Source organism: Oryctolagus cuniculus, chromosome 16 (assembly GCF_051225735.1).
Source record: "Oryctolagus cuniculus isolate XC-2025 breed Fujian yellow rabbit chromosome 16, ASM5122573v1, whole genome shotgun sequence".
Taxonomy (NCBI): domain Eukaryota; kingdom Metazoa; phylum Chordata; class Mammalia; order Lagomorpha; family Leporidae; genus Oryctolagus; species Oryctolagus cuniculus.
The window spans coordinates 47,232,989-47,250,884 of NC_142882.1; the positions used below are offsets into that span (position 1 = coordinate 47,232,989).

At 40.0% G+C, this 17,896-nt stretch overlaps 1 protein-coding gene across 50 annotated transcripts in view; it reads left to right on the top strand.

Annotated features, from left to right (window-relative positions):
- Positions 1-17,896, top strand: part of HDAC9 (histone deacetylase 9) — a 659,964-nt gene that overhangs the window by 625,470 nt on the left and 16,598 nt on the right. For 27 of the 50 annotated variants that reach the window (XM_089315332.1, XM_051853224.3, XM_051853230.3 and 24 more), the window contains 3 exons: positions 7,058-7,180; positions 10,508-10,721; positions 11,113-11,330. In XM_089315332.1, the coding sequence (XP_089171458.1) occupies positions 7,058-7,180; positions 10,508-10,721; positions 11,113-11,330 (555 nt within the window). Of the gene's footprint in view, positions 1-7,057; positions 7,181-10,507; positions 10,722-11,112; positions 11,331-12,143; positions 13,273-17,896 lie in introns of those variants that run through there. The other 23 variants (XM_070059608.2, XM_089315314.1, XM_070059617.2 and 20 more) reach the window with 2 other exon arrangements.

Consider the following 17,896-nt stretch of genomic DNA (forward strand, 5'->3'; position numbering starts at 1 on the left):
AATGTCCCAGGTTGTGTGACACTATTGCAGAATCTCAAAAAAAGTATCTAAGTTTGTGTATGTGTTTGTGTATATAAATAAAATTAAAGGGATTTGCATAACCTATTTTGGGCTGATTTATATTCCTAAAATCTTTACCATAACAAATGATCTGTTTAGATGCCCTCACTGTTCAGCTAATTGCACAGAATATTCTCTCACCACAACTCCTTCCTTCTGCCCCCACTATTCAAAAAAGAAAAACAAAACAAAACAGAAGGAAATGTGATTTAATGGAGTTTAAAAGGGTAGAGGTATTTCTTCAGGTCAGTGACAGGACATTCACCTCCAAAACTGGAAAGACTAGTTCAAAAGCAAGTAGCGACGTAGCCCATAATGAATTAATTGTGTGCCTGAACTATGATCCACAAGGCCAGGTGGGCAGACCTTTCTGCACTGATGGGTAGCCTCTCCGTGGCCCGGAACAAAAAATGCGACCCTGATGGCTACCATGTGGTTTTCTGCTGCCTTGCATTTGCACAGCTCTGTAGCGTAATTCATTCTGGATAGTTGGGGAGAGTGTCAGCAAATTAATATTCCAGCTTTGTAGCATTAAATGCTTCTTCCACCTAAACTGGAGAAAAGAGGGGAAAGATATTCTGTCATATGCTTGATTAACCAAGATTGATAATAGTGTGGATGAAACAAATATTTGGGGGTTAAGAATCATGTACATCACTGTATTCTCCAAAGCTTAGTTATAAACGTCACCATTTAAAATAGTGTTATTCTACCTTCTGTGCATAAGGAACATGGGTGAGCTTTCATTGTAAAACAGTGTAATCGTGCATGTTGAGTCAGCTTTTTATTGCATGACCTATAAGTAGAAAAGCAGGTCACCTACTTCAGAGTCCATGGAGGTGAATGGGATTCAGTCCCTTTGTAGCTGCTTAAGAAGTAGCAGAGTAAAGCTGTATCTAAAGATCTTGATCCGTGGACAAATAGAATATTTCTGTCTTACAATTCACATCTTCTGCCTAATATAGAGAAAGGGAAGACAGCAGGAGGAGGAGAACTGACTCCCAATGCCAGGCTCTGGAAGCAGCACAGTGTAGCGGACTGTATGGGTGTTCCATTCACAAGACTCAATGGAAGCTGGCGTCCAACCAGTTTGTCATCATCGGCCAAGTTGCCAAACTTCCCCTGACCCTCAGAGTCTTGATCTAGTGGAAGGCAGTAAGACACCCACCCACACATTTGTTGTCAGGACTCTGCATTTGGAAGGCAGGTGGGAAATTGTGAAGTTCGAACCAAGTTCATCTCGCGTTGTTATTATCAACGCTGACTCCTGGTAGGGAAAGCGCAGTAGCTTATTTGTCTTCAAGCCAGCAGCTCTCATGTGACAGTGAGTCTCCATCTGCTCTGACCACTCTGTTCCGTTTCTTCCATCTCTTACATATGCTTAGTCGCGGGACTCGGAATGCTGGAGTTCCTTGCTTTACTCATTTGTGAACTTGGTTGGGGAGCTGCAACCTCAGGGGTTTCTATTTCCAACTCCAGTCAGAGATGTCTTTACCTATCTAGTTACTTTACTGCTAATACTGTGGGTCTGTGGGTTCAAATATGTTTCCATGGATATCAACTCCATTACTTTCAAGTCAGTAGATTTATTTGATAGCTATTTTAACAGTGGCCAAGCTGCTGGTTTATTTCTAGTTGAACATTAGTGGCTGTCTCTGCTCTGCTATTTTTTAAATAATTTTTTCCAGCAGATACAAATGATTTTCAAAAAGAATTCTAATAATAAGGTTAAATGCTCCCAAATCATCTAAAATGTCCCTTGTTTTGCCCTAGTCTCACATGACTCATCTGCCTATTGTTTCATAAGAGTTGTTGTGACATTTGCTGGAAATGTTGCGCTCCCTTCTGCGTGGGTGTAGAGCTTTGGCTTTAGATGGCAGCAAATAAAACACAGTTCCCCTTATCTCAGAGAAGGGAGGTTGCTATGACAAAAGAAGCATTTACAAGGAATACTGTGAGTCAATATTATAAAGCAAAATCATTAATAAAACATACAATACAATGTTTTACAAAAAAAAATTGTGAAATGCCCAGAAAATCTTTCACATGATGTTTTTTTTTTTTTTGGTCTCACTAGCATTTTATGTTAATATAGTCTTAGACATCCAATGAAAATGAAAAGTTGGATATTTTTACTTCCTAAACAATTTTCCATTTATTTACATGGAGAATAAATTTTCTGTCAACTCTCTGAAAGAATAGAAAGTAATTACAATCTTGAAAATGACTATGGAAGTCATTTCATGATTGAGTTTTTTACTATGACTGTTTCCCTTTTATTTTTTCCTTTTTTTAATGCTTTATTTATTTATTTGAAAGTCGGAGTTACACACAGAGAGGAGAGGCAGAGAGAGAGAGGTGTCTTCTATCTACTGGTTCACTCCCCATTTGGCCGCAACAGCTAGAGCTGTGTGGATCCGAAGCCAGGAGCTAGGAGCTTCTTCCAGGTCTCCCACGCAGGTGCAGGGGCCCAAGGACCTGGGTCATTTTCTACTGCTTTCCCAGGACACAGCAAAGACCTGGACAGGAAGTGGAGCAGCTGGAACTCAAACTGGCACCCATATGAGAATCCTGGGACTGCAGGCGGTGGCTTTACCTGCTACACCACAGCACTGGCCCCAGACTCTTTCCTTTGTAGATAGTCTAGGTTTGGGGATATGGAAGCTTTTATAGTCAAAGTTGACTGAGATTTGTTAGCGTGTCTTCCTGTGTGCCATTATAGTGAAGTCCAGGGAAGGGAAGTTGCAGCCCAGATTTGCAGCCACTCGGTACAGAGCTCAGGTGACATGCTGAGACCACCTCTCTGTTCACTAGTCCAGGCTGCCTCTCACAAAACTCTATGCACATTTTTTTTTTCCTTTTTCTGATTCTCATATGTATTGCAGGTAATTTTGACATATAGTGAACTGAAACTTCTATATCCACTTCTTACCATGAAATTCTGGAAAAGGAGTTGATTATTTACAAAAGGAGTTGATTATTTAGTATTCCTCAAGGACCATCAGTTGACTTCCTTGTGCCCTGAAGAGTGAGAAAGGCATTCATTTCTCTCTCTGTCTCCCTCCCTCCATTCCTCTAGGTCTCCTTTCTCTCCACTTCATGTCCCTTGCTTTCAAAAGCAGAGAATCTCACCTGTGTTTTTGTCACAATTGATTCTTACATCCCATGTATTGTAGCGGATATACGAGAAAGGACATTGTATCATCTCCCTCATTCCATTTCTTAGTTTCCACTAAGCATGTGTATAGATCCAGTCATGCCTGTGGATGTGAAAATGGTTGAGTTATCAATCCCCAGAACAGTCAATCCATGGTATGCTCCATTTTACTCAGCCTCTGCCCATCACCAATAAAATGGTTCAGTACATACCAATAGATATCACCCTACAGCTTTGTGAGAAAATTTCTGGAAGTTACCATTGCAAGAAGAACAATCACTGGGGTGTATAGTATAACTCCGTTGGTTTTTAGTGCTAAATTGCTCATATGAATTTCTATACCAGTCTGCAGTCCCACCAGCCATGTGAGGGGCATTCTGCTTTTCTAAATTTTGATAACATCTCATATTATCTATTTTTATAATTTCAAGTGTCCATTTTGGAAAAGATTCTGAGTCTTTCTATTTCAAACTAGTAGCTTGTTCATTTCAGCAGATAATAAACATTGAGTGATATATGATTTTCAGTGTCTATATATTTTGTTCATCTCAGTTGCATACATTATCTGTAGCATATCCATCTAATTGACAATGAAATAAAAAGGAACAAAAATTTGAAGGGCCTCACTAAATTGAGAATAGGCCTCCCCTAAACCTGGCTCAGCTTACACTCCTCTTCACACCCTGATGCTCTTTCTGGTGAAATGCTGCTAACCCTTCCAAGCCTGGTTTAAACTTTGGACCCTCTTCTGTGTACCTGTGCACCTGACCAGCCTGTGTGTTGGTGGTATGGAATGTCTTTGTACACCCAGCACCTGACACCATCAATCTAACAGAGGACTCACTGATTCATTCTTTCGTGAAGGCTAAATTATAGCCATTCATATACTTAATACCCTCATTTTATCCAACTCTAACAAAAGTTTCTGGTTCTTAAAATGTTTCCGATTAAAACCATCTTTCCCATGTTGCAAGCTGTGAAATGTTGGCATCTTAGCAGCATAGCACCGATTTAAGGACTGGATCAGTGTCAAAACTTTTTCCTGGAAAAACCCTGGTTTTGCCTGAAAGTACTTGCGAGCTCAGCACACTGCTAAGGTGGAAGGCCACCTCCTGGACTGTCCCTGGGGAGGGGTCGCCTTGCCACCTGCATGTCTGGCTCTCACCAGTGTCTACACTGAGCAGTATAGGCTATGGTGCCAGACTTTAGTAACAGACACCAGCCCGACACAGACAGACAACTCCTGTCAATAAACCTAGGTGAGGAAAGATATGCTTAAGGAAGACAATTCAAGGACAATGGTTTTCAGTTCTGGCAAGTCACTTTCTGTTGTAAATACCAGAAGTCTACCTCAACAGGATGCCTGGTCCCTTGTTTCTGGTTGAAGCAGATCTGCTAAGGTCCACAGCTCTGAAGTTCTTTGTGAAGGTCTCACATCCAGTAGTCTCTATGAGAAGAACCAACTACAGCTCATGGACATGGGTCACACAGACCTTGCCTGGCCTCCCAGGAATTCTCTCCAGGGTGCTCCCATCTATGGCGTTGCCAGAGCTCTCCTCTCAAGTCTGGTCAGCTGGTTCTAGGTTGCACTCCTCACTGCCTTCCCAGAAGCCTTTGGACTTGCATATCTTTCCTCCTCTTCTCAAAAGCTGCTCTTCTCTCCCTTCTCCTCCATGGGTCCCTGTCCTCCACCAGTAGTTGCCCAGGAGTGTTTGCTTACTGTGGCAACACCTGAAACTTTTCTGATGGCCTTGGTCAGTTGAACGAGCTTCCTGGCTCATCTCACTGGGCTGCAGGATTGGAGGAATCACTCCATTTCCTCATCTGCAGCATACACAGAGTAGTAGCTTTACAGGGACCGTGAAGAGTGGGTTAATCTTCAGAAAATCCCTGGCACAAAATTTGGCACCCAGTAGGTGCTGAAAATCAGTATACCATAATAGGAAATGAAGTTACTCAAGTTTTATATGGAGGTGTCGGGCTGTGAAATATCCCCGATCGCTTTACTTTCACCAAAGCCGCACCCCACTGCCGTTGTTACATCAGAGAAGAAATCTATTTCTCCCTCCCTGTAAGCCTGCTTCCTGTGATGAGGGAAAAGGAATCACAGAAATTCTCTTGGAAACAAAGAGGCCTCGTCTGGGAGGTCTGTGGTAGTTTTTGGTGCTGTTCCCACCATCCCAGTGCTGTGAGAAGCAGCTATAACCTTGAAGGGATATTAGATGTTATTTGAACAGCTTATTTTTCCATATTTCTCTTCTGTGATTACAGAGAAGTGAATGGAATCCACTTTTATTTTCAGTGACTATTTGCTGCCACTAAGATAGTTACAATACTTTTGCCTCCTTATAAGTTCCTTTGGTTTGTGTTCAGGTACACAAATGTATTCAATACTTGAAATTTACATTAAAAGCTGATTTGTGTAAGCACAGCCGTGTCTTCCTGATAGCTCCTAAAATAAAATTGCAGTCTCATACCTCGTAATTTTAAAATCTTTTCCAACAACCTTTGTGCTATTAAGCCACTTAAATATTGTAAAGGATTCTATATAAAGTCAGTGTTAACGATTGCAATATACCTTTTGATTTTCATGCACAAACATCTGACACGTTCTTTTAAGAAGAAATAAAACCCAAGTTAGCTTGCAGTTCCAAGTTGCAGTGAGAAAACTCCACATTTAGCCTTCTGCTCCTATTATGTTAAGGCTGGGACTCATCTCCAAACAAACGTATGATTGAGATGATGTTTTGCAATAACATCCTGTGTTTTGGTGGCGCATCACTCTTCGGTGACATTCTGAGGGGGCATTGTATTAGCACATGATATTTTCCCCAGTTAATTGATATCCCAGGTTTGTCCAGAAGAAAATCTACAGCTCCCCCAAACATGCTTGACAAGTTATTATATTTACTTTAGTCAAAACCCGTGTGTGCAATATCCCTCTTGGAGGTGGTCTATTATTGGAGTCCCATATGCTTTTTGTTTGGGAAGAAAGCAGTCACTGTGTCATTCTGTTACATGGAGTATTCTTTTTCAGGGATGTTGTTCCCTTGGGGACCATATCAGGCCAGAGTTCTTTAGTCTAATAAGTCCTTTGTAACCCTCATTGTAGAAAAGTTCGGGGAGGGAAGCAAGAGTTAAACAGAAAATGTAATTCAAGCAACCATATTAAGCCACATGTGGGAAAACATGACTCTTAATATTGGATTAAAAAAAGGTATTTGTTGCACAAAGCACTGTGATGCCAAAATTTTCAGGGTGTTTCAGCTTAAATGAAGGCTATTGTGATGCCAGAAACTCATAACATTTTTAACATTTACTTTAGTTTCTGAATATGAATGATCTAAAAAATACTACGTAGGGTTGCATGTTCACAAATTTTTGTATTTAAAAGGAAGTGATTCCTACAGAAGTCCTACATGCTGAAATTTAAGCTTTGTTTCTTGGGTGACTTTTCCCATCGGTAAAGTGGCATTTTAACTCAGATGACATTGAATATACAATAGCGCTGTGTACGTGTAGTTTTTCCCTCAGTAATACAAACCAGGAATGTACATACTCATCAGAATTATGAAATTCTATTGTTGTAATTTATCATTAGTTGTAACCAGAATTTCTTAAATGAATGTGCAAAATGCATAAAAGCCTTTTATTCACATATGCCTGACAAAAAAGGCTTATTTCATTTTTACATGATAACTCTTACATATTAAAGTCATAAAACAAGTGCTTAATATGTTTCTTATTTTTGATAATAAAACCTCTTTTTGGAATGTGAACATTTTACAGTAAAATTTTTGGCACTGTAGTATTGTGAGACTCTTTTTGATTTTTTAACAGCAAATGGTTTCACAGCAACGCATTCTAATTCACGAAGATTCCATGAACCTGCTAAGTCTTTATACCTCTCCTTCTTTGCCTAACATTACCCTGGGACTCCCGGCAGTGTCGTCCCAGCTCAACGTAAGTCATCGTACAGCTTTGGCCTAAGCCAGCCCAGGCTCTGTTTGCAGAGAGGAAATCCCTTTCTTTCCCTTCTTTTATTCAACGGTCCTTCAAAGAGTTCCTGAAAGATGCATGTTATGAAAAATCTGTGCATGGATTTCTAATGTTTTGCACCCAAGTGAACCTTTAATTCCATTTTGCCCCAAACTTTTTGAAGTTCCCTCATCTTTAGATTTCAGAAAAACGTGGTGGAGTCAGCTTCTCTTTGCCTGTTCGCTGCATTGTGCAAAGATGGTCTGTTTAATTTCAAGTCCTAGATTCATACTCATTCACAGGCTCACATACAAAAATTGTAGTTAACTTTTGTATAAAGGCTTACAGCTTTGTTTTTTTTTTTTTTTTTATAAAAAGAACTCTCCAGATAGATGATGTTAGTAACCCTGCACAGCCAGGGTGAGATTACATTTCACATTTTCACAGAAGAAGCTGAATACTGGGGAGCTTAAAAGCCCCAGAATCACAGAGGCCAGTGAGTAGCAGGCCTGGTGTCCCACCCAGGTTGGTGCTGAGTGGTGCTGCTTCCAGTACACAGCAGCAAATGTTTATGGAATTTATCTTGCGAAAGGATTGTATTTTGGGACTTCAAGTTGCTGACTCCAGTGCTGAAGAATCCATATCTGGAAATACCCTCAAAGAACAATATCAAACCATTCCCAGGAGGTTCAGAGTGAATCAGTTTAAAAGCCCTGACAAGTGAAATAGGTAGTATCTTTTGGAGCTAATTTTTCTACTAGTAGAAGGTTGCAATAATTATTGTATGCCTGTTCCCTAAAGTAACATCTCTTTTATTTGTTATGAAGACTTGTGAGCCTTATGCAGGGTAATTAATCTCTGACATGTAAGTAAATTAAATTGCACACATACAGAGGCCGTGGGATATGTTGGGTTTATAGAATTTATTCCAACCCTTGTCCCCAGTTTGGTCAGTCTTTTTTTTTTTTTTTTTTTTTTTTTTTTTTATTTGTTTGTTTTGAAAGGCAGAGTTGCAGAGAGAGAGAGAGGAAGAGAGAGAGAGAGAGAGGTCTTCCATCTGCTGGTTCACCCTCCAAATAGCCGCAATGGCTGGAGTTGTCTTGATCTGATTCCAAGAGCTAGGAGCTTCTTCCGGTTCTCCCACGCGGGTACAGGGACCCAAGGACTTGGGCTTCTTCTACTGGTTTCCCAGGCCATAGCAGAGAGCTGGATCAGAAGTGGAGCACCTGGGACTCCAACCAGCGCCCATTTGGGATGCCAGCACTGCAGGCGGCAGCTTTACTCACTGTGCCACAGTGCCGGCCCCCCAGTTTGGTCAGTCTTTACCAGCAAGTCCAATATGTCTAATTGATAAGTATGTTCAATGCATAGGATAAAAGCATTATTACAGATATATTATCATATCTAGTCTTTTTAAAATAGTATAATGTTCCCTCCTGTGATATTGGGTCTTATACTAATGAGGAGAAAACAAAATTTGAATTTTGTTTTATATCTGGAGATTAAAGAATAAAGACCTAAAAATCATGAATTCCCCTAGGCCCTTCTAATTACACACGAAACATTTGTAACTAATTGCTTTTAGTGAAAAGGAAAAAGAAAGAATTAAGAATAAAACTAAAATATATATTCATGGGTCATATTTTTAATTCTTCATGTGTTAAAAACTACATTTCCCTCTCTTCCTCTTTTTCCCATCATTTCTAACAAAAAGCAAATTCTAACCCAAACACTCCTCAGGACACGTGAAGAGGCATTTTAATTCCTCCACTTTGGCATGTTTGAAGTCACTTCTCCTTGGTAACTCATACATGCACCATGTTTCATGTGGTCAGGGAAAATTTTTTCCCAAAGGACCAGGCACTAAAGCCAGACCATTTAATGTTTCGATGGTAATACAATTTGGTACCATTGGATGAATAAACCAGTGTGGTTTGGATTAGAGTTGCATTTTTTCTCTGCTTCCATTTTGGTGTGGATAAGGCCATCACAATTAATTTTTCAAGCTTAGCCTTGCTTTGGCAAAAGGACCTCCACTATTCCGTCTCCCTCCTGAATAGTGGGAACATTAACAACAACAACAAAAAAAGGCCGGGACAAGGAATCATTGTGAAATTAAACCTTGCATTGACTTGCTCTGTGACTCAGACAAATCGTTTACCTCTTTGTCCTTCAATTTCTCCGTCACTGAAAAAATTGCTTTGCTTCCCTGGTGCACAGCAATTTTGAAAGATGAAACATGAGTTTTGAAAGGAAACATGCCTCATAATTTGGAGGTATTAGACTTCTGCTTTTGTAATACCAAAATGACCACCATTCATTAAATTCTTTGAATAGGATAATTTATTATTGCTATTGATGATATAATTATTATTGCCTTATTACTGTGTTATCATACATTTCAAGTTCTTAATAGCGTTTTTATTTGATATCTAATTTCACTCATAGTTTACATTATTGTACAAATGTATCTGGAGTGTCATATTCAATATTTGGAGATTTGGGGATCTGTTATGAGTTACTATAAAATACATGTTGAAGTCAAAGTCCTGCATATTTTGTCCTCTTTTCATTGAGTTAATTTAAGAATTTCATCTTAAAAATTAGATATTAGAAACTTAGAGTTCTGTGAACCTCTTAGCATGTCTGAAAGAGTGAATTGTTCCTTTTTAGTGAAACTCCAGAGCTACAGATGATCTTATCTGCAGCCCTTGAAGCCCTGAGAAATCTGTGGTCAAGTTATTTGAAAAAATTTCCTTTTGCTTAAGCAATGTATTTTCAATTACTTTAGAAAGCAACATCCCACTTCTTAAATCTGAAACGAGCCTTTTTTAAATGGATACATAGAAATCATGTAAATTTATGGTTTAGAGCCTGATGTTCTGATGTATATGTATGTTGGGGAATGGCTTACTCGGGACAATTTGCATATATAGTACTTGATATGATTTATTTCTCTTTTGTGGAGAGAACACTTAAAATCGACTCTCTGTGCAGTTTCTAAAGGTACATTATATTACTATTAATAATAGTCATCATGTTGCCCAATTGTTCTTCGGTGTGACAGGAATTTTGTATCCAGCATCATTTTTTATATTTACCTAAGAAGCTAAATTGTCTCCAGTGCTCATCCAGTTGGCTTTTAAGTACTGCTGTACTTAAAAGTAAGGCTTTTTGTACTGTTGTCCCAGTTCAGCCAGTGGATAAAATGGGGGGTTTTATTTCGAGAAATTACGGCCTAAGAACCTCGCCTGATGATGTGGAGCCCTAAGGACCCTCATGGATGAACGTCTTTCTTATTTCTTGACACAGGCTTCAAATTCACTCAAAGAGAAGCAGAAGTGCGAGACGCAGACACTGAGGCCGGGTGTGGCGCTGCCCGGGCAGTATGGGGCCAGCATGGCAGCTTCTTCCAGCCATCCTCACGCGGCCGCGTTGGAAGGAAAACCAAACAGCAGCCACCAAGCTCTCCTGCAGCATTTGTTACTGAAAGAACAAATGCGACAGCAAAAGCTTCTCGTGACTGGTAATTACCAATGGCCCCGCAGGCAGGTCCTCTTCGATCCAGTGGATAAGGGTGGATAGATAGCGCTTTGCAGGGCCCCCCCTGGCAACAGGAGCTGCGGGAAATTGCCCATGTGCATGCTGCCAGCTCCATGGAGTGGGCTGGAGCGGGGTGCTCACCCATGCCTACCAGGCTGCGCCACTGGCGAGTCATGTGGTCAGGGAGACCTGTCCAGTGCACCCTAGCCTTCTCTGGATGCTTGCCCGGTGTTGTCCTCACACCCCCATCTAATTTATCCCCTGCATCTGTTTTCAGTGCCTTGATGTTCTCCTCTTAAAATGATATACATGTAATTGCACATATTCACACACACACACACACACACAGAAATATGTATGTATTTTTTATTCAGGTGGCGTTGCCTTACACCCTCAGTCTCCCTTGGCAACAAAAGAGAGAATTTCACCTGGCATCAGAGGTTCCCACAAACTGCCCCGGCACAGACCGCTGAATCGAACCCAGTCGGCGCCTTTGCCACAGAGCACGCTGGCCCAGCTGGTCATTCAGCAACAGCACCAGCAGTTCCTGGAGAAGCAGAAGCAGTACCAGCAGCAGATCCACATGAACAAAGTAAGCCTCCCCACCGTGTCAGAGTGTCGTGAGCACAGGTTTGGCATTGGGGGTCCCTTCCCTGATAGGTCGCATCAGAAGGGAGCTTTGGTGTCAGTCATCCAGGCTCTCCTGTCTGGGCTCAAGGCCACCATTGCAGCATGCGCGTTTTCACCACCATTACATCCGTGGGCCATGTGTAGCAAAACTGAGATTATGGATTAGCAAGTTCTTTTAGGACTGAATACCTGTTTGATTGATTGTTTGATAACTCATTTTTGAAAGGCTGAAAACCAGAGAAACAATAAGAGAGCCTGCAAACACTTGTTCAGTTTCCAAACGCTGGAAATGTGCTGGACATTTGGGGCCAGAGTCAGGAGCTGGAAACCCAATTTTGGTCTCCCATGTGAATAGCAGGAACACAACTACTTGAGCTATTCCCAAGATCTGCATTGGTGGGAAACTGGATTTTGGACCAGAATTGGTATCAAACTCAGATACTCTGATGTAGGACATGGGGTGTCTTAACAGGTGCCCTTAATGGCTAGGCTAGACACCTACGCTCTGCATACCCATTTTAGTCCATAAGCTCACATAAGCAATTGTGTTTGGAGTTCCCTCCTTTAGGATTGTGGAAAGCCTCAAGGCAAAGTTAAATGTGATGCCTGGACATGTCACAGAGTTTGTACAGGTGATGCCAGGTAGGACAGAGTTAGCCCGCAGGGTATTTCTCAGCAGTGTGTATGTTATGGTCATTTCTTAATATGCCCCACTTCATTTGTATAAACGTTTGAAGCAATTTCTTGGAAACTCACGATCATTTCTTTCTGGCAGCCGTATTTCGGCTGACGTGCACAGGGAATGTCTGTATCACACCATGTTCTTAGGAGACCTCCTGCCGAGGCAACCACAGAGACACAGTGACTACCGCACAATGCTATCACCCAGACCAGCAAAGCATTTTCTGCGAATATGTAAGCAAGATGACATTCAGGAGCTGGATCTGGGCAGCTGGGCTCCTAGTCTGTGCTGTGATGGGCTCACACTTACTGGAATTTTCTTGTTCCTGGGAAATAGTGAGATCTGAGTAGTGAGATCCTTCCCCCTCTCCTTGGTACCACACTGCTCACCAGCATGTTTCAGAGGCCTGCTATTGAGAAACCACACCCTGTTTGCTGATGAATAGCTAACACTTGGCTTATATTAAATACTCTATTGCACTGTGATATTAAAAGCAAACTAAACAAAATAAACACACGCGGGCAACAGGCTAATCCTCTTTGGCATGTGCTGGCCTTATTGCAACTATTGTTGGAGTTCCTCTTCTTATCTTTGATCCCCGCCTTTACAAGAGCAGAGCAGTGAGGGGGTCGTGGACTGAAGACCATACCACTCAACAGAAATTCTTCCAGCCAGCCTTTTGGTGTTCCCTGAGGGTGGGTGTGTGTGAGTGTGGGCTTGCGGTGTTAGGCCCAGGGTTGCTGCTATCCCTTCCACCTTCTTTCACGAGGACTTTTAGGCTCTCTCTGATCCTTGCCCATGTAACTGCTGTAGCATTTCTCTTACTGTATCAGATTATCACCTATCAAATCAATCTCACTGGGAGAAAACCAAATTCTTTGTCTGCCCAATGGCGTAATACTTGTTGATGTGAGTGACTCTGCGTGTGTTTGCTGTATTATTATAGAATTGAAATTGTCCGTTCCTTTTTCTTTTGTAGTCTCTCGGGACAATTTAAAATTACTAGGAATTCTTATAATGTTACCCAGTGTCCAGTGTGAGAAATTTATATGGGAGCAGAGGTTAGGAATCCTACTTTTCACCTGATAATACTTTATCTGGAATTAGATTTATTTATAAAATTAGTGTTCAGTTGTAAATATGCTTTCCTGGTTGTCTTGGTTCTATTTTCCAGGAACATGTGGATATGTATATTTATTTGTGAATAAATTACGTAAATTGGTCCTTCAGAACTCACAGTCTACAAATTATTTTTACAAATACCCTTAAGAATATTTTCAGATACAGCTTTTCCGTGACCTGCCCTGGCCACTGTTTCAAACCCAGACGGCATCCTAATATCAGGATCTTTCCCTTTAGTATCACACTCCAGATTTTGACAGGCGGATGCTAAGCCCAGTCCTGTGGATAAAAATAAGATGAAAAGCAGGCATTTGCATTTTAGCAATGAGAAAAGCAAATCTTATCAGAAACCTTTTTCCCATGTGGAGCTGATTCCTTGGAATCTGTTAAGAATTCTTCCCAAAATTAGAAACAAACCTATACTTTTAGGTACATGTTTGTACAGTGGTTTGATTATTAAATCTTGTCTTAATTAGGCAAAATGAAGACCAGAAAACTTCAAAGTCCAAAGCTGATCTTTCTATGTTAACCCCTCTCAGCTTGGGTGTTTAGATTACTCACACAGGTCGCCACTTGGCTTTTCTCCAAGTATGTATTCCATATGTTTAATCAAATTGGCATATGCATGTTGGGTATTGTCCAGATTTTGAAAATATTTTACCTGCCCCCAATTGTCTACGAGAGCAGAGAAGAATCTTATTAAAGAAAAGACTGAACTTGTGGCCTGTTCTGCTCCGTTCACGTCAAGGAGTGAATCTGCTACTGTTCACCCTGTGTGTGAGGTGGTGAGGACTTTGACTTCCCACTGGATCAGGGCCATAACTTAGTTGCCAAAAGCTACCAAGTTTCTGTGTAATAATATATTTATGTGTACTCTATCTAACCACTTAGGATACCCATTAGTTAGAAATGACCACGGAAGCTCTATGTCATTTTCTCCTATTACCAGTCATGAACCTTTATTAAATCCATTGAGACGGCAGCCAAATAGTTGACATCATACAAACGTGGCCCTTACTCTTTAGACACTTACCCAGGAAGTAAAGGAACGTGTGAAGGTGGCAGGCATGCAAATAGCACATTTTAAAAGTCTTTTCCTTCCATTCCCCAACTTTTGAAGTGATTTTTTTAAGGAGTTTAAAGGAGGCAAAACATGAAGTGAAAACAGAAAAAAATAAGTAGATGTGGTAGGTTTATCTCTAAACCTGCATGAGATTAGCTTCCTGTTTGACATTTGAAATGATACGTCTGAATTGCTAATAAACTTTGGGAGAAATAGAAGTGAACCTATATTTATATTTTTAGAAGTACAGCTGATACAATGATTGATTTGTTAAATTTTGAATAATTTCTCATATTGTGCCCTTATTTTAATATATTTATAAAACCAGCAATTCCTGTCTACTATAAATATACAATATACTGTTAAACATATACAATATAAAATATATAATATAGTGTTAAACATACCAAGTAATTTATCTGCCTGCTACCTTATATTTAATGATATTTACATGAGAATTGTGTGTGTCCTAAGATTATTTGCCTCTTAAAATTATGGTGAAAGCCCTTGAGGGCGTAGCAGAAATATCCCTGGGTTGGATTTACACAATATTTTTATTGTTATATCTGCTGGTAAGTAATGGAGAAAGTTAGAAAAGGAAGTGCTAACCTAGAGAGGAAACCCTGTCAGAATGATTTATCTCTGCTCCTGAGTGTGAATATTCTATTTTGAGAAGTTTAATCACAAGAAAATCATGGGTTACACCATTTGTTTCTTTGTGGGTTTTTTTTTTTTTTTTGAGAGATTTAAAAAATTCAGAAATGAACCATTAGTTTCTGTTGCCAATCTATGGTTTGTTTGTCCTATGCTGACTTGGGTTTTCATAGCCTTTTAAAAAAATCATGAGTTTCTTTATACCAGCATCCAAAGAAGGATGTTGCTTTTGCCAGTATATTTTGTTTTTCCTGTTGGAAGAAAAAAGAGTTTCTAAAATAGAATTTTTCCCCAAATACAAAATAGCAAACAAAAAATAATAGGGTATTGGTAATTTTCTCCTGAGCCCATTTCAAGTTTAAATATTAATGTCATTTTTTTCCTCATAAAATAAAAGTGTGATTGCTTAAAACTAAACACACCACAGTTACTTTGACATATTGATGGTTTTAAACCACTGCCTCAAATATAAACAGGCAAACCCCAGATCTGCGACTATTTTTTAATGATACAAAGCATTTTCAGCCATTTTTGTTGTAAGAAACTTTTATGTAGGTCTCTGCTTCCCATATCCGCTGGACAACATTATTCTTTGAATTATTTCTGTGGTGTAGTATTAATAGAGTAGCATGGATTTGCACCCAACAGTTTCTGTTTAATGAAAATTTCAATCTTTTCTAATATTTCTTCTACCAGATCCTTATGAGCACATATCATAAGAAAATTCCTTCTTTGTTTATGACTTATTTGACTGGTGCACTGATGTGTGCAACAAATCATTATTGAACCCTTACTTTGCACAGACACTGTTTTAGGAAGCAGGAAGACAATACTCAGTGTCCCCGTGGAGTTTATAGCATGGGCAGCAGAGGACTGAACCATTTGTGTCAGCAGCAGTGCAGTGCTGTTGAGTGTTTTGACAAAGGACACAAGGAAGGATGTTGATTTCTATGAAGAAAGAAGAGTTGAGACTTATTTGGTTACTTCTCTGTGTTATCATGCCCTCAATATATCTTTACATATTCTCTCTCTCTCCCTTTTTTTCTCTCTCTCTCCCTTTCCCTATACATCCTCCCTCTCTCTCTGCTTCTTTGTAATATGTTTTATGATAAATATCTTATGCATTCCTATGACTGGATGTCAGCCAACACTTCTTTAAAAACTCACATAAATCATGAGATGATATCTCATATATGTCACAGTTTGGTCTAGATATAAGTATTTATTATATATTTATTACTGTGAAACTTAGGCATTTTGACACGAGTGCTATTTCATCATAATAAAAAATATATCTAAGACAAGACGAGTAAATGGGAGGTCAAGCAGATGTCCTGTGTTTTTGGTAAAACAGGTAGTTGCTATGTCCAGGCCAGTGAGACCTGGATGTCATTACACTCAAACACTGGATCTGAGTAAAGAGGGAGCTTCCATTTGCTTTTCAGAAGAGAATTTTTATCCTTCATCTCTGTAGTTTCTCTTTTAGTCCTTTCTTTTGATGTAATTCTCTAACATTAATGTTATATAAACACCATGACCACTCATGATTTCATGGTCATCTCCTGTGCCCAAGCATGCTTCCCCAGCCACTCATGAGTGTGTTCTTTCATGCCCGTGGTCCCATGCAAACACAGTTCTGAGTGTGAATGAGTGTGTGTATACATGTTTGCTTTGTAATGTGTCCCTGAGCATAGTTCTATTATAGAACCATTTTGTGTACTATTGAAATAAGAATCATGCATTTTTGTCATAGGGGGCTAGTTTAAAGAGCAATTCTATTCTATAAGCATATATATTCTAAAATATTTACATTTTTTGAAGTCATATTTCATACTCTGAACAGCAAACACACTTAAAGACAGCTCTACCCATAGCTTGCATGTGAGCAGATTACAGCTTTCCGTATAGGAGGTAAGGACCTTGTGCCAAGCTTCCTATTTCTCCCAGTGCACCTCTGTTCCCCTTGTTTGATGTCCTGTGCATCTCCCCAGCATCCTCAACAAAAGGCACCGTGAGGATGCCTACCTTGACATTGAAGTATCACCAGCTTCCCCTTAGAAACAGGACTTACAGTCTGGATTCCATACCCATCATTTTTTACTCATGTTTTTGCTTCAGGAAAGTATGTTTTATGGGACGTAAGTAGGTTGAGCAAGGTGACAAGGCTAGCAGTTGCAAGAGCTGGGATTCTTTCAGGGGTTATGTGATATAAAAGTCTGTCCTTTGCTACTTGTGCTTATGATTTCAGTTTTGTTTTCATCATCAAGCAGAAGACAAGCTTTTCCTAATTCTTGTGTGTGTGTGTGTGTGTTTTTTTTTTTTTTTTTTAACCCCCGAGTATAGAACTCAGTATTAAAAGCCAGGAAAATAAGCAACTATATCAAAAGGAAAGGTATCTGTGTTGTGTGTGTGTGTGTGTGTGTGTATTGGCTTGGATTTTCAAGAATAAAGAAATCCCTTTTCTCAGTCGCGCTTCCCAACTTTCCATGCATTGCTCCCCGTGTAGTTACTTACTTGGCAGTCTTCGTGTGTGGACACAGAGCTGGGACATTCAGATATCCCATTTTAGGCGCAGGGTGAATGCAACACAGAGCCAACAGCAGCCAAGCCACGTTTCATTCTTGCATTTTGTCACGTTGCCATGTTTTCAGTCGGGACAAACATCTTCTGTCTCTCAGGAGTTCTGAGCATGCTGAAGCTGGAAGTCAACTGGCTTCATCAGGTTCAACTGAAATGCAAATGTTGGCATCCCATCTCATGGGTGGTTGGAAAACGCCTTGTTTTAAGTTTTTGAAAAATGGATGAATAGAAACTTGAACTGGGCTTTCATTTAGCAAAGTAGGCATTACTGTTGTCAGGTTTAATTTCTCTCCATCCATTTGACAGCTTGTTTCCATGCAGAGTCTTTTAATCAGCAATTTAGGATTACATTTTGCCCGCTAGATGGGTACTATGTTCAAAAACCTTTGCAAGCATTGAAAGGCAGCCTTAATTTTCTAATAGTAAA